This window comes from Carex rostrata, chromosome 24, assembly GCF_964058835.1.
Source record: "Carex rostrata chromosome 24, lpCarRost1.2, whole genome shotgun sequence".
Taxonomy (NCBI): domain Eukaryota; kingdom Viridiplantae; phylum Streptophyta; class Magnoliopsida; order Poales; family Cyperaceae; genus Carex; species Carex rostrata.
The window spans coordinates 1,763,404-1,779,762 of record NC_135941.1 but is presented as its reverse complement, the minus strand read 5'-3'; the positions used below and the strand labels follow the sequence as shown (position 1 = coordinate 1,779,762).

The following is a 16,359-nucleotide window of genomic DNA, read 5'->3' as shown; positions in this document are numbered from 1 at the left end:
AAATTAATTTTATTTATAATTTATTGCTGATATGGTTTAATAAAAATTTTAAAATTACTTTCAGAAATGTGAATATTTAGAAATTTTAGAGACTTTGATTTTTGAAAGGTGAATAACAGTTATTTAGAAATTCATTTTAATTCATGAGATGGAGAAGCTTTACTCTTTATTTATAAGTTAATATTCGGATTACTAAAAGTAAAAAAAATGGGCTCTCGGTCCCCTTCATTTAATGTATTTGTCTCAACCTATTGCGTGTATATATTCCCTCTCAGTTTCATCTCAGTCCAAATCAAGTAAAACTGCCTTTCTTCAATGAATTACAGCAGTGATAAATTTTGCTCGCAACATCAGCAAACAATGGCCGGCGAGATATGCATGCCAACTGTCAGTGATGTCTCCGACTACTTCGCAAACACTAACAACAATCTTACACTGCTCAAGATGTTGCCTTGCTCAGGTGGTTATAATTCTGAGAGGATGATGGAGCAACAACAAGCAGTTCCAATTGCTATGAACAGTGCGATGTTTGTAGGAGATGTCGATGGGGATGGAGACGGTGCGCGGTGGCCGAGACAGGAGACACTGACATTGCTCGAAGTCAGAACCAGGTTAAATACACGATTCAAACAGTCTACACAGAAAACACCCCTTTGGAACGAGGTTTCCAGGTACTCAACTTCTTCATTTTTTTTATTAAACGGCTTCAGTACACCCAACATCTTTTAGATGCTTTTTGTAAGAATTGAACATGGATCTCTCTACATATTTTTTCTAATAGCATGACAATAGGTAAGTGCCATAATGCAGCGTGTGGCATGGGAGATCTCTGCATTAATTGACCTTGAATGCTGCCCAAATGCAAGTTTTCACTTAAACAGAACATATCCATTTGAAGCACCCGTGTAAAGATCAGATTCCTGATAACAGAATGAATGTCTGATAGTTCCTGTATGTACCAGTGCTGCTAAAATGGCGTTGCTAAATAGATGACCTTAGGAAGAGAAAACCAGAAGAACTATATTAGGAATCCAAGTACCAAAACAAGAGACAAAAACTGCTTTTTTTAAAAAAAAAAATCTGATAAACAGAGTTAGTACTATATTTATATATGATATATATGATATAACAATTATCTAAATTGAGAGCTTAATTGTTAACAATACAATCTTTATGGGTAATATCTGTTAAACAAAATTACTATATTTATGGGGTAAGCATGAAAAAACTGTCATTGGCTTAGTAACGTAATCTGTCCCACATATTACCACCTCATACTAAATTGCCATATATCATATACTACATCTCATTGTAGACAAGCATTGGTGAAAAAAACCATTCAACATTGAGATTTGAGATTATACAATCCTCAAAGCAATCATCATCTGCTGCTCCATTAAAATTAGCTCCATTTCATGCAAATAGCCTCTTTAATTTGTTTATCGAATTTTATTACCGTCAATGATTTTTATATCAAAATTTTCTAGCGTCATTTCAATAAATAATCACTCTACTTGGTGTTGTAACGGTAGGATTATGGCAGAGGAATATGGATACAACAGGAGCGGAAAGAAATGCAAAGAAAAGCTGGAAAATTTGTACAAATATTACAAGAAAACCAAACAAGGCAAGGTTGGCAAACATGAAGGGCGCCATTACCGGTTCTTCAAGCAACTTGAGGCACTTTATGGAGACCAAAGCAATAATGATTTGGCATCCGTTGCTACACAAACAAAAGGAAATTCTAAAATTCTCATTTCGGGACAAAATCACAGTATGCACAAGGTCAGAACATCAGCATTTAATACCCTTAAATCCTCTTTGATACGTGATGGCCTCGAATTTAGTTTGTCTATCTCAACCGACTTAGACGACTCATCTACTGAAGAAGAATTCGAAGATGATCAAGACCTATGTATAAAAGAATCGAGTTTCAGAGAATTGATAGAATTGCAGATAAGAAGGTTGGTTGAGATGCAGGAGACATGGTTGGATAAGATATTGAAGAGAATAGAGCAATTGGAACAAGAGAGGATATCCCGAGAGGAGGAGTGGCAGAGACAGGAGGATTCTCGGTTCGAGCTAGATCAGCAAATGTGGAACACTGAACAAGCTCGAATCAAAGCCCGAGATGACATACTCAAACAAGTGCTTGAGCGAATCAGCAGGGATAGGGAGGGTATGGAATTATTTAGAGATTGAAAGATATGTTATGTCATAGGACAGCTATAGCCCTATTAAAATTAGGTGTTTACACCAATATTTAATTCTTAGAATTTTTTTTTTCTCTTTTGGTGGGAAGATAAGGCCCTTTTTTTTTCATTTAGGGCTGTTCGGCAACATGAGAATTTTTAATGTGGGAATGAGAATTTGAATTTGTCAAAACCAAAGTTATTTAACTTACGGAAAATTTTAGAATATAAGTGTTCGGCAAATACATTGGAAATTTGTTAGGATGTTGGTTTTTATTTTTATTTTTATAGAAGATATAATACTACAATTAAACTATATTAAATGTATTAATACTAATCACTGATTATGATCAATATAATTGTATATATCAGATTCTAAAAAAAAATTAAATATTTAATTAACTAATAATTTGTAAATCACTGCTAATTAAAACATTTAGTTAATTAAAGAATGAATTAAATTATGAAGACATACATTAAACTAACACAAAAAATATTAAATTAAATATGAAAGGTAAATCGAGACGTTAGATCCGAAATAAACAAGGGGTAACGATATAATGTTAAATGTTTACGTAATTTAAAATACAAATTTTGCGACACATTTAGAATTATGGAAATCAATTTTAGTTAATTAAAAATATAAATTAAATATATAATGTTTTTTATTAAATTGTGTTTGTTTAATTAAGTGCTTGATTATACAAGTTAATTTCATTTTGATTAATCAAACAAGTATTCATTAGTATAATTCCTCTTTTAATTAATTAGTATTAGAAACAAAATTACAACTAAATTTGAAGTCATGTTCGCCTAACACATTGCAACCTGCGCCATTTGGGAAAAAAAACGGAGCTTAGAGTCAATTTTTTTTTTCAAAAATTTTGAGTGCTAGAAGGGAAATGTTCCTCTCTTGAGAATTGATTTAGGCAAAAATACATGGCTGCCGAACGGAAGCAAGGTAAAATTACCTATAAGTTGCTTTTTTCCCTTGAAACCCATGGGTATATGAGGTGCCGAACAGGCCCTATAAAGTCCGGTTTGTAAAGTTAGTGCAACCACAGTACATACCACACAATACTGGTAAATGGTTGTTTAGTGTATCTTTTTTTTTTTTTGAAAGGTGTTTAGAGTATCTTTTAATTTCTGAGAATTTGTTGTAATCTCCAACTTCCTTGAATTATAGTTGAAACAATGGAGAAACCACTACACTTCTTGTATGTAATGACCTCAATTTTATCTGCTCGATTAAGTTACTTTTAATATATACTAGAAAATGCTCGAGTAGATTTACAGTAAAAACGAGAAGCTAAAGAGTGTTTATCTATTTACTCGGCAATTTATAAGAAAGAAGCACAGTGACAAAATTTATACGGAACAGGATGTAAAAGCAATGCTCTATGAATGTTTCGGTATTTTACTATTTTTGGTTCCTACCAACTACTAAGCAAAACAATAGACTCTTGTATAGAAAACATTTAAAGGATAATGCTTGATATGCCACAATAAAAAACAATGGAAATCTTGCAAGACCTTTGCTTTAACACATTACGAAGAGATACAACAACCATCTTAAATAACATATACACATAAATAAGTTACTCTAAAAGGCTGCATAATTCTAAATGAAGCTAAATTGATTGAGAATAATCTAAGAACACTCAAAGAAAACCGCTATACTGGAAACAGCTTGTATGTGTCATCATATGAACTAGTCGAAGCTGCATCCTCCAGTTCGTCAGAGGATGAACTGTCGAACCAAGTCGGTGTCGGAGGTGGCACGCCCAAACCCAAACTCAAGCGTAGAGACAGATCGCATGATTTATTTGAAGAAGCCTCTATTTGCCTCTTTTGAACCATGCTCAACTGTTGCACTTGCTCATATGAAGGATTCTCTGAACCACCACTGTAGTGTCGTAATTGATTATATGATGAAGAGCAAGGGAGGGTACCATTTGGAGTGGATGGGCCCGGTTTCAAAAGGACTGGATAAGTTGGTGCACAAACTCCTCCATTCGAATTTGAATTCTGATTGAAATTTGGATTTGGATTGGAATAATACTTGGAACTGGGGGCAAGGTCGAGAGGAGGAGGTGCTGGACATTGCAATAAGAGTGGAGGGGAAGAAACCGAGTTTGATTTGCTAGTGTTCTCTAGGGTTTCTTTTGCACTCAACCCAACAGGAGTAGAACCATTAAGATAGCATCCGGGATTGCTGTACCGCTGACTTCTCGAAGCCCTTCTTGGTACACATCCAAGTATCAGTGCCGCTGCAACCCCCCGACATAATTGCAACAAAAAAGGTTCCCTCTTTATATTTATTTCACCATATCTGCTGCAAATAAAATCAAAATTAATTAAGGATGCATATTACCTTCAATGCAGGGCTGCAAGAGTGCTCCAGTCTCAGTGCTATCATCCTTGCGAATGATGGTGTCAATGGCATCATTGGCTCGTTCGCTTAGTGTATTTTCATCCATGTACTCGGCCTGAAGCATGACAAGGCTAGATGGTTAGCTGACATCAATATGAGGCATTTAAAAAGGGGGCACAAAAGAAAAATCATGGTCCCAAAAATCGGCCAAGTTGGACCGGAATCGACCAGCACCAATCTGAGTTAAGCCCAAATTATGCGGTGGGTGACTTTTTCATTGAAAATTGGTTGAATCGGTAAAAATGGACCGAGTTTTTATTCAAATCGGACCGATTCTCATAATATGGGCCAAGTCGATTGCCTCCTACGATGCATTACTATGTGATCTGAGCCGATACTTCTACAAATTACAAGCTATTGGCCACTACTAAACTTCTATTTATTAAGAAAATAAGAAAACTAGAGCTAAATGATTTTATACATATAGGATTTCTATTTGACTCAGCCTTAACATTATTTTTAGGTCTAATTTTTTTACATATCTATTTGACTCGGCCGGTTCCTACCAACTCACCCGATTACAGTTCCATGTCCAACTAACCAATTCTACTTCTGATTCCCAATTTCAGAACCATGAGAAAAATGGAACAGAAAAGGAAGAAAATGAACCTCAGAATTGGCCTTAGAGTAGATGATCTCCTCGGCCTTGAGCACGACAAACGGGAGCTTCTCCTGCCATTCCTGGTTCTTGCGGGTTGCTGGGCTGTGTACTTGGTTCGCCATTCTGATAAATTAATGAGTGAACTAGACCAATTTTTAGTAACCAAATAAAAATGCAAATACAAGTAATAAGATAGTCAATTGGACCAATCTAGTCACCAATTCAACTAACAAATTAATTAACAAATTGAAATAGAAGAACTGAGAAAGAGACCTAAAGAGGCGCTGGATGAGGGAAGCGCGCATGGGCTGGTGGCGGTCACTGTGCCACGCTCTTCTCACACACTCGTACGGTCTTGGCCCTGGCCGAGGCATTTTTCGCTCTACTTACCTCTCCTCCCCACAGCTCTTCAGTCGCAATAGAAGTGTGCGGGGAATCGATCCTGCGGTCCCTGAATTCATATCACCTAAAATAACTCAAATTTTAAGTTTAGATCTAGACCGTTAGATATGTTTTGGCACGAATATTAAGGCCTGATTAGCCCGGATTCTGATCGGGCGGTTTGATCTAAACTTATCCGGACTCGATCAGCTGGCTGAACGGATCAGATTCTCGTAGGACCCAGCTCACGGAAACTGGAGGCTTTGTTTCCGAAGGAAGGGGAGGGGAGGGGACAAAGATCGTAAGATTGTTCAAATTTCATAGTCATGGTTATTTGCAATTTGCAATTAAGATTGTTCAAATTTCATAGTCATAGTTATTTGCAAATTGCAATTTATAAAGGTCTCTGGGACAGAAAATTTGTTGCCTTAAAAATATTTAGGAACGGAAAGATCCGTTCTCTTTTCAAAATTTCCGGCCATTTTTATTAATACCCTCCAAATTTTTTTTTTTTTTTAAAATAACCTCGCATCTCTTTTTTTTTTAAAATAACTTAACCGCCTGGGCCTGAAGCAGCCCAAAAATCAAACGGACAGTCGGGCCGTGAGACGGGCCAAAACAAGCAGACCGCCCCTTCATGGGGCGGGCCACGCCCTGATCAGACCGCCCCTTCGCGGGGCGGGTCATTATGCATAGCAAACCGCTCCCCTCCCCCGGGCGGTCCGCTATAGGTGTATTTAAATGTTTTTTTTCTCTCTCCTGCCTCCATTATCAATTTTTCAGAGCCTGCTGCGAGAGACTATTTTACTGTTTGAGAGAGGCGATTTTTTGAGCGATTATACTGTAGCAACAAGTATTTTTTTGAAGTTTATTTTTATTTATTAGTAGTCATTACTATTCTATTATCTGTAACTATTGCAAGTACTATACAATTGCTGTAACTATTGCAATTACTGTTACTGTGTAATTACTGTAGCAACATGTTTTTTTTTAAAAATTATTTTCAAATTAGATTACTGTACCCGTTATAATAGTAGCAACATGTATTTTTTTTAATTATTTTAATTGAAATACTTGTTTTCTTTTGAGGTATTTTTTTTGTAATCTCATTGTAATATATATTTCGTTGTTTTCTTATGTGTTGTGTATTTATTGAATAAGATATGAGATGGAAAAAAATGGGCAATGTTATTTTGAGAGCACTATTTTGATTAAGCTAAAATAATTTTTTTCTCTCTCTTTGTATCCATATGGTCTTTCTTTCCATCTCATATCCCACTCAATAAATACACAACATAAAACAAAATAACAATATATATTACAATGAGATAAAATGGGCACCTCAAAAGGAAACATTATTTAATTCACCTCAAAATGAAACAACCTTATGAAAATAATTTACAATGCAAAATAAAAATACACAAAAATAATTATATTGAATTTTGGTCGGATAGAGAATTGACGCTAATCATCACTAAAATTATTTCAAAACAACTATTATATGCTATATTTATGTCAAAACAACTATTATATCACACACATGGAGAGAGAGAAGAACCGAAAGCTCATGAATACAATAATATAGAGTAAAACTGGGTGCTCTTAAGCTCACCAAGTCTCTTGATAAACTCAAGTCTAAAACTCATCGAATCGGCTTTAAACGATGAATCCGAACCGTTGAAACCCGCTTACTATACGAGTGATGCGTCTACATGTAAAAAAATTTAATTTTGAAAATAATTTTGCATAGAGTCAAGTGGTCAAAATACATTAAAAAAATGAAGGCATTAAAATTAAATTCTGAACCTTCTAATTTTGACCGACTTTAAACTAAATTAATTTGAATGTTTAAAAGTTTCACATGTAGACGCATCACTCGTAAGGTAGGTGGGTTTCAACAGTTCAGATTCATTATTTGAAACCGATTTAACGAGTTTTAGACTTGAAGGGGCTTGGTGAACTTAAGAACACCCTAGTTCTACTCCAATAATATATATATATATATATATATATATATAGAGGTTGGCTAAGATCAAAGTGGTAGTTCCTGAGCTTTGGTGCTACCAATTCATTTTTCAATTTTCAAAGTTCCAAACGTCGATCCGAACCGTTCAAGTTGTTCTCCATATTAAATTGTGCTTGGAGACCAAATTTTACATTTTTCTGAATTTTTTTACTATTTATTAAGCCACTTTGAAAACAGCTGATCCAACGGTGGCTTCTGATTTTACTGTTTTGTTAAGCCACCGTTGGATCAGCGATTTTCAAAGTGGCTTAATAAATAGTAAAAAAATTCAGAAAAATGTAAAATTTGGTCTCCAAGCACAATTTAATATGGAGAACAATTTGAACGGTTCGGATCGACGTTTGGAACTTTAAAAATTGAAAAATGAATTGGTAGCACCAAAGCTCAGGAACTACCACTTTGATCTTAACCAACCTCTATATATATATATATATCTTTTAGCTCATTAGAGTATTTTTCTTATATATTTTTTATTGATTAGGTATTTATTAAATTGATTGAGCAAAAATAAAAAATCTAAAGACAAATTTAATATAAAGAAAGAAAAATTTCTCTCAACTCTTAATAAACAAAATTATACTCTCAAAATAGCTCATTCTAGAAAAATTCAAAATAATAATATAGATATAAATAGAGAAAATTTTCCCGAATTTTTTAATAATAGAAAATAAATTATTAAAATATCGAGATTCAATACCGTTTGCATTTTTTTTTTAAAACTAAGAAGAACGGGGTGACAGAATCCGTCCCTGCGGACGGACCAACTGAACCCGTCCGGTTAACAAACAATTAACCAAACTAACCAACTAAACTAAAACCAAACTAACCGAAAAAAACAAAAAAAAAAAGCTGGACGGGAAAGTCCAACCCGTCCGAGAGAATTGAAAAACGACAAAGCCGCGGTGCGCGAAAAAAGAAAAAAAAAAAAAAAAAAAACTGGACGGGGAAGTCCAACCCGTCCCAGAGAATTGAAAAACGCCAAAGGCGCCGCGCGAAAAAAAAAAAAAAAGGACGGGAAAGTTCAACCCGTCCGATCCCGTCCAGCGCCAAATACTTTGCCACCACCTCCAAGGCTGCTCCCACACCACCGCCAAATACTTTGCCACCACCTCCTTTTCATCTTTCGCCTCTAGCACCAGCCGATAGTTCATCCCTGATACAACCTGTTGATCTCCCTTCACCACTTGCACGAACACCAAGCTGTCTTTAGTGACCTCATCGTGCTTCGACACGGCGAAGACTCCGAGATCCTTCACGTGCTGATCTTTCAAGTTCTTGATCGGAGACCAACCGTCGGGCATTGGCTTCGAGGTGACAAGGTTAGAAGCGGCGAGGAGAAAGAAGATGAGGAGGAACAAGGACTTCGCCATTTGCGAGAATTCTGATTTTGGTTTGAATTCGGCCTTTTTGGTTAATTTTGTTTTAGAATTTGGGAATTGGATGTCAAATATATATATAGATAACGTTTAGCAAATCGGACTTTATATTTGGAAGAGAGGAAGGGTAAAGATTTTAACAGAGCAGTTTTGCTTTATGAAGCTTACGGACTAGATAATAAGAAAGTGCTGCGTATGATTCTTGGCGTTTTTCAATTCTCTGGGACGGGTTGGACTTCTCCGTCCAGTTTTTTTTTTTTTTTTTTTTTTTTCGCGCACCGCGGCTTTGTCGTTTTTCAATTCTCTCGGACGGGTTGGACTTTCCCGTCCAGCTTTTTTTTTTTTTTTTTTTTCGGTTAGTTTGATTTTAGTTTAGTTGGTTAGTTTGATTAATTGTTTAATTGTTTGTTAACCGGACGGGTTCAGTTGGTCCGTCCGCAGGGACGGGTTCTGTCACCCCGTTCTTCTTAGTTTTAAAAAAAAAATGCAAACAGTATTGAATCTCGATATTTTAATAATTTATTTTCTATTATTAAAAAATTCGGGAAAATTTTCTCTTCAACTCCCGATAATAGAAATAATAAAAATAGTAGTCTCAAAATAGATTTGGTCCATCTTATAAACCTCCCTAGCTACGTACAATTTATTTGTTATCCTCAATTCGCTAAAGACTTGTGCTCTTTTTCTCATCTCTTGCTTCGCCATGGAAAATTACAGTGAACAACAAGCTCAGCTTCAGCTCGACCTAGAGGAGCTCGAGTACGTCGTATCCATCGTCAAGATGCCACGTGTTATCTTTCTCCTCTCCTTTCAGATTCACTGGATCAAGTTGAAGGTAATCTCTAATGCTGTTTGTATCTTCTTTCTTCAATTTATTGGATGTTTTATTTTATTGTTAATCGAATTTATGATACTTTGTAGCTATTGAAGCTTGCGAGGCAATCTTTGATTCCAGGGGAGAAGGCTCCTCCGGTGACTACTAAAATCCTTTTAAGTACAACTAATAGGGGGTACATATAATTTTTTTTATATATACAATATATATCTAAAATTCAAATTAATTATGTTTAAGATTTTTAAAACTATAAATAATCAAAGATTAATTAGTTAGTTCTCCAATTCTTTTACTTGGTACAGGGAATAAATAATTTGGAGAAATTAGCTGAAGGAAGAACACGCCATAGGCCAATTCTTCATAGCTCATCCTTATAGTATTCTTACATTTTTGTTGTTTAGTCTTATATGAGAACTTTTTTTTGTTGACTATTAAATAGTTGTTTTAGAAGTAATGTTGATGAAATTTTATTTTGTAGCTTGCAATGTATTAGTGATTTTGTACTAGTAAGACATTGTAAAGGAATTTATAATAGAAATTGGTCTGCATCATTCTACTTATCTCAAAAAAATAATAATCAAGGATTAACCAATACTGAACCTATTCTCTTTCCACACACACTATTCATATTTATGTTATACTTTTCAAGAGATCGTACTCTTTTCTCCAATACCATACTCTTAATGTACCATACAATTCTATCATAATCTTTCTAGTATGGCTCTCATTTTCTTGGTCTAATAAAGCAAATCTAGATCTTTAGACATTATATGAAACAGAAACAGAAATAAAGAAAATCTAACTGATAACCTTAGATACTCAATCAAAAATGTGGTATTCAGTAATATAACGGCAGAAAATTCCAAAATGTTGAAATTCAAACAAATCAACTTCTAATATTTGAAAGGGACATAGAAATCAAGCCAACTAAGTAGAAAAAAAATTACGGAGAAAAGAAAGTCAGCTGATTCATATAAAATAATTAAAGAAAAAAGACGCAGTCTGATTCAGTACTCCACTTAGAAAAATCACTGATTCACCAGAAGAAAAAAAAAATGTGATCCTAAGGATCTAAATATATATCGTCCTAACTAGTCATGCCATGACTTACATCACATGACGTGTCGTGACTAAATTTGGAAGAATAGTCATGGCACATGAATAGTCACAAATCATAACCAAGACATGTTGTGACCACACGTGATGTATAAAAATGTAACCGGTCATGTTTAACTATTTTTTGTTCATAATTTAGGTTAGTTTATTCAATATTCACCATTTGATCAAGATCTAACAGTCCTAATTACAAGTGACTCACATAATCATGTGCCGTGACCAAATCTTTTGCGTGACGTGCCGTGTCGTGTCAAATTTTCAAAAGATGACCACGTCGCGTGAATGGTCATTGCACGGGACACATGAATCACAACACGTGATCGGTACACGTGTAATGTCATGCTGTGATGGAACCGTGTTGTGCTGTGATTGAACCGTGTCATGTCATGACGTATTTGATTACATCGTGAATTTTTTAGATCATTATCTATTTTTCTGCTCTAATTCGTGAGGAAAAAAAATTAATACTATTTTGTGCATATCCCTAATCAGAATCCTAGATCCGCTGATCTGAGATCGGTAAAGGAGAAAATTTTGTTTTCTAAAGAGAGAAGAGAGATCGCGAATGAACAGATCGGGAAAAGAAAAAATTTCGTTTTCTAAAAGGAGAAGAGAGATCGCGAATGAACGGATCGGAAAAGTTTATAAACAGAAGGTCGGTAGTTAGAGTTCGACAATTGAAAAACTTATCCAAACGACTAGGTAAAAATCGAATACTATAGATTGAGTACAAAAACTTTTTCTCAAATAAAACTACTAAATATGATTTATATTATTTTCATATAAAATTTTATTATTTTGTTTTTATACAAATTAATAAGTTGAAAAATTATCATTAAAAAATTATCAATATTAATATATTTTTGTAAGTTATTGATGATAAACAAAGCTAAAATTTCATAATACATTACGTGTGAATAAAAAAATGATAAAAATCAAAACTAGAGACATGAATTCTCCTTAAATTCAATTTAACCAAAAAGTTGACTTAAAACGTTTTGGACATTACGATAGAGTGACTTTACTGGAACATATTGAGGGTCGGCTAGATCTGAACAAATTATGCTAAATAACTTTACAAAGCCACATTTAATGTCATTTTTTTTATCTGTACCATAAAAAAAAATTTTAACTTGTACCACATTATTTTGAAAATTTATTTCAATCTTATAACGGGGACGCCAGCGTTCCAGAGGGTCGAAAATATCAGCAAACCATAACATGAAATTAGAACTCCACCCAGTGTAACGGAAAAATTATTGCTAGCTAATCCAGAGTCCAGACTCCAGACAACAAAAAAATAACAGATACATTTAACTTAAAAAGTAATACTTTTTTAACTCCAAGTTATTAGAGAAAATCATTACATCACATTGAAAACATAAAGAAACCTATAGTAAATAGACAAAAAAAAAGGTTCTAAAATCATTCATTAGCCCCATGCGATCACTACCATGTCCATTCCATGACATGCACACAAAAACTCCTCGAATACCACTAAACAGCTTTACTTGATATATTGAGAGAGCCACTTGAAGCCGTCACCGTAGCCCATCTTGCGCACAACACTGCACATGAACACCTCCATGGGGCGCACGTTGGAGTCGGCAAGATTGACCTTGCCTTTGCCGGTCGTGAAATTGGTGAGGCCCAAATAGTAGCGCAATTCTTCCTCTGAGGCAGCGTATGGGATGTCAATCTTGTTGCCTAGGATCAAAAAGGGCACTGTTGCAAGTGACTCGTCAGAGAGAAGGGCATCCAGCTCTTTCTTTGCCTCGGCAAAGCGTTCCTTGTCAAAAGCATCCACCAGATACACCACGGCATCCACCTATTGGAGGTACAATGAGTATAGACAGGTTAACTTTTTGCCAATCAGTGAGTAATGGAACTTAAAGTTACAATTTTGTGTATGGTTATGATTATTTACGGGTGCTATTATGGGTGCCTATGCATTGGCTCGTCCTGATAAACCAGCCTAAACTCAAACCCAATGCAACCTTTCCTCTCTTTTTTTGGGCCAAATGGAGGCCCATAACGAACCGAAATCAATTTAAAACTTAACCTAATTGGCACGAATACAGAAAAAGGACAATCTGAGAAACACAATTAACCCAAACACAAAAATAGACCAACTCAACACCCAAGACTAGAACCAGATATTTGACCTAAAAAGATGTTAGTTCTGGTTAGTTACCTTAATTTTCTACTTTATTTCCTTTTTTTGGCAGTTGATCTAGGAATTCTACACTCTTCATATCAATATTAGTATGTAAAACATTTGGGTTAAAAACATAAAAGATTCTGTTGGCAATATTTATACACCAATAAAGAGGGTCAGATGAACTCATCCTGCAGATGCATCTCTGACATCAGTTTGTTTTGAATATAAACCTAAACTAAACATACAGGAGTCTGGCTACCAACTCCAAAACTAATCAGATAGGCTTCAAACGACAAATCCAATTCGTTCAAACCGATTACTTTATGAGTGACATGTTTCCATGCAAAATTTATAATTTTTCGAATTATTTTAGTAACAAGTCAAGCGGTCAAAACATGATGAAAAATGAATGCATTAAAATTAACTTAAAAAAATCCCACATTTGACCGCTTGACTTGATACTAAAAAATTTGAAAAATTATAAATTTGTCATGTAAACACATCATTCATGAAGTAGGTCGGTTTGAATGGCTTGGCTTTGTCATTTGAAGTCGATTCAATAGGTTTTGGAGTTGATGGTATTTTGGCTGAAGTACCACCATGTCACAGTAGCCGGACTCAACATACAGATAAAAATAAATATGAAATAAAACAGAAGCAATACATGAAGATGGAACCCATAGAAATCTTTTAAAAAAATGAAGCAAAGTAAAACAGCAGATAGCTTTGCAAAACAAACTTGATGAAGAGGTAATCCGTTATCATAGGGGAAAAAAAAATGAACTCATGTACAACTACTTTATAACACGTGTATGCAAAGCAGGTATCACGCACAATTACATCTATCATTAAGTAACGGTCAAATCATAGTACCAGGAATAATATCCATCAAACTAAAACTGTCATGATTAGAATTAATTTTCAAATTCCTGAAATGGACCACAAATAGTTCCTAAAGAAGCAACAGTCACTTAGCATTTACGAAGGCACACAAAAGCTTCCAAGAAAAATGAAACTAAGACTAGGAAGCAACATGTAACTCAGTGTCAGGACAAGCATTTTCATCATAAAATGACAGGCTCTACCCACCAAAAAAAAAAAAAAAAAAAAATTCTATTTTAGATTATTAGCCATTTTGTCCAGACTCAAGGGAACATGGAGAAACTGATTACCAAAATTCTTTCCAAACTAGTGCATCCTATAAGATATTGAATTTATGTTAAATGACTGTATTTGCATATCAAAACATTTTTTTTATCAGTGACACCATCAAAACAATTATAGGCTTAAAAGAATTAAGAACCTCAAGTTGTGGAATTCAAAACGCGCATGCAAGTGCACTCAAACCATCAAAACAGTTTGTGCATCTATGGTGTGCTCATGAGTTGATAACAGAGGGGTGAGAGCAGAGATAGGGAGAGGAATGGAAAGAAACTTCTCCATTTACCCTCATTCTCAAGTTCAAATTTGTTTATTGGAGATTGACATATGAGAATAGGCTGAGCAATTACACCTCGCCAAAGACATAGAGTGTAACATATCCCTCTCAAATTCAATATTGGAAAACTGAAGCTAATTAGCACAAACAAAATTTCAGACAGCGGAAAAGGAATTAAACCTTGGCATAATAATCCTTCCAAACACGGCGTGCAATTGAATGGCCACCTAGATCAAAAGCCTTGAACTTGATTTTACCGATGCTCAGCTCCTCCGAGGTAGGATGTTGCGTTGGCTGGTGCTGGACCAATCTCTGCACACGAATCAATTTCACTATCAAAGGGACGCGAATCCACAAATTTGCACGATATACCGCAATATTTGCTGTAAAATAACATAAAATTGCAAAAAAAGAAAAGTACCTCGTCTTTGAGCATATGAAGAAGCGTTGTTTTCCCGGCGTTGTCGAGACCGAGAAAAAGAATCTTAGCCTCCTTCTGCCAGAGTCCGAGCGACGCCAAGACGCCATAGAACCAATCTACGAGAAACATTCTTCTCAGATCCGACCCGATCCGATCCTAACCCGATCGAATCCACAAAATTTAGAACGCCGCCGGATCCCGATTAGGTGCCACGAGCGCCTATGGACAGAGAAGGAAGAGAAAGAGAGAGAAGAGGTAACAGATCTAAAGAAGGGAAGAGATCGATATTATTCGTGGGATAAAAGAGCCACCTACTCGCCTCCTTCAACAATCTCTCTCCTGACTCCTGAGTCCTGACAGAGGAAAATTGGAATTCAGCAATTTTACAAACTGCCACCGGGCCCCGGTTTTTAAAATCTTAAGAGCCCGTTTACTTATTATCTGATTTTTCCTCAAAAAAAAACTTATTATCTGATCAGAGAGAATTCATTTCCTCTGAGGTAAGAAAAATATTTCTGTTTAAATCTGGACCGTCCGTTCAGTATCCAGGTTAATTCGGTCCAAAGTAAAATACAGTGAATTTTTTAATATTCGTGCAGATTCTGATCGGACGGTTTGGATCTAAACAGAACTATTATGTTGCCTTAGGTGATTTGAATTCTATGGAGACTCGGACCCAGCTTGCATTAGCGCACGGCCAATAAAAACAAAATAATAAATATATATGTAATTAATACACTGCGTGAAATCAAAATAACTTTATTGATGTTTTTATCTTTTTACGGACTTGCACAAAAATAATAATTCTATGAATAAAATATTAACAGAGTAATTTTAACTTTGCATAGCGCACGGTCAATAAAAACAAAATAATAAATATATATGTAATTAATACACTGCGTGAGATCAAAATAACTTTATTGATGTTTTGATCTTTTTACGGACTTGCTAAAATAAAAAATTTACGTTCGACTTCAATGTTTATTACTTTGGAACGGATAATTATATACTAAATAGATGTAATAATTATACGAGGAGAGTTTAAATGCTTTTATTTTTTGTCTCTATTATATTTTTATTTTTAAAAACTTTAATAATTCAAAATTTAAAAATTAAAAGTCAAAATAAACCATTGGATACTTGGATAGATAGGTGTCTATGTACTCATAAAAAACTATCATATTTTATTTTTATTTTTATACAAATTAAAAAATCAATGTCTCTAAATTATCCACATTAGTATATTTTTTACAAGCTCTTGATGACAACTAAAATAAGGTTAGAATGTCATTATTTTTTACACGTGTATAGATAAAATGATTTAGATCATATCTAATGGTTTTATTTTGACTCTTCAGTTTTAAATTTTGAGTTATTT

At 34.8% G+C, this 16,359-nt stretch overlaps 4 protein-coding genes across 4 annotated transcripts; 1 reads left to right on the top strand and 3 right to left on the bottom strand.

Annotated features, from left to right (window-relative positions):
- Positions 1-259: 259 nt before the first annotated feature.
- On the top strand, positions 260-2,329 carry EDA31 (Homeodomain-like superfamily protein). The gene is made up of 2 exons (XM_078325866.1): positions 260-671; positions 1,533-2,329. The coding sequence occupies exons 1-2, from the start codon at positions 316-318 to the stop codon at positions 2,200-2,202; spliced, it is 1,026 nt and encodes a 341-aa protein (XP_078181992.1). The 5' UTR covers positions 260-315; the 3' UTR covers positions 2,203-2,329.
- Positions 2,330-3,663: 1,334 nt separating this feature from the next.
- LOC144575867 (uncharacterized) lies at positions 3,664-5,657 on the bottom strand. The gene is made up of 4 exons (XM_078326117.1): positions 5,501-5,657; positions 5,236-5,350; positions 4,567-4,681; positions 3,664-4,462 (listed from the first exon to the last, which is right to left on the bottom strand). The coding sequence occupies exons 1-4, from the start codon at positions 5,599-5,601 to the stop codon at positions 3,867-3,869; spliced, it is 927 nt and encodes a 308-aa protein (XP_078182243.1). The 5' UTR covers positions 5,602-5,657; the 3' UTR covers positions 3,664-3,866.
- Positions 5,658-8,226: 2,569 nt separating this feature from the next.
- Positions 8,227-9,004, bottom strand: LOC144575260 (cysteine proteinase inhibitor 8-like). Its single transcript, XM_078325358.1, has 2 exons — positions 8,689-9,004; positions 8,227-8,231 (listed from the first exon to the last, which is right to left on the bottom strand). Exons 1-2 carry the CDS (start codon positions 9,002-9,004, stop codon positions 8,227-8,229), a joined length of 321 nt encoding a protein of 106 aa, XP_078181484.1.
- A 3,269-nt stretch (positions 9,005-12,273) lies between these two features.
- On the bottom strand, positions 12,274-15,379 carry LOC144575389 (small COPII coat GTPase SAR1A). Its single transcript, XM_078325502.1, has 3 exons — positions 14,982-15,379; positions 14,741-14,872; positions 12,274-12,789 (listed from the first exon to the last, which is right to left on the bottom strand). The coding sequence occupies exons 1-3, from the start codon at positions 15,108-15,110 to the stop codon at positions 12,469-12,471; spliced, it is 582 nt and encodes a 193-aa protein (XP_078181628.1). The 5' UTR covers positions 15,111-15,379; the 3' UTR covers positions 12,274-12,468.
- Positions 15,380-16,359: the final 980 nt, after the last annotated feature.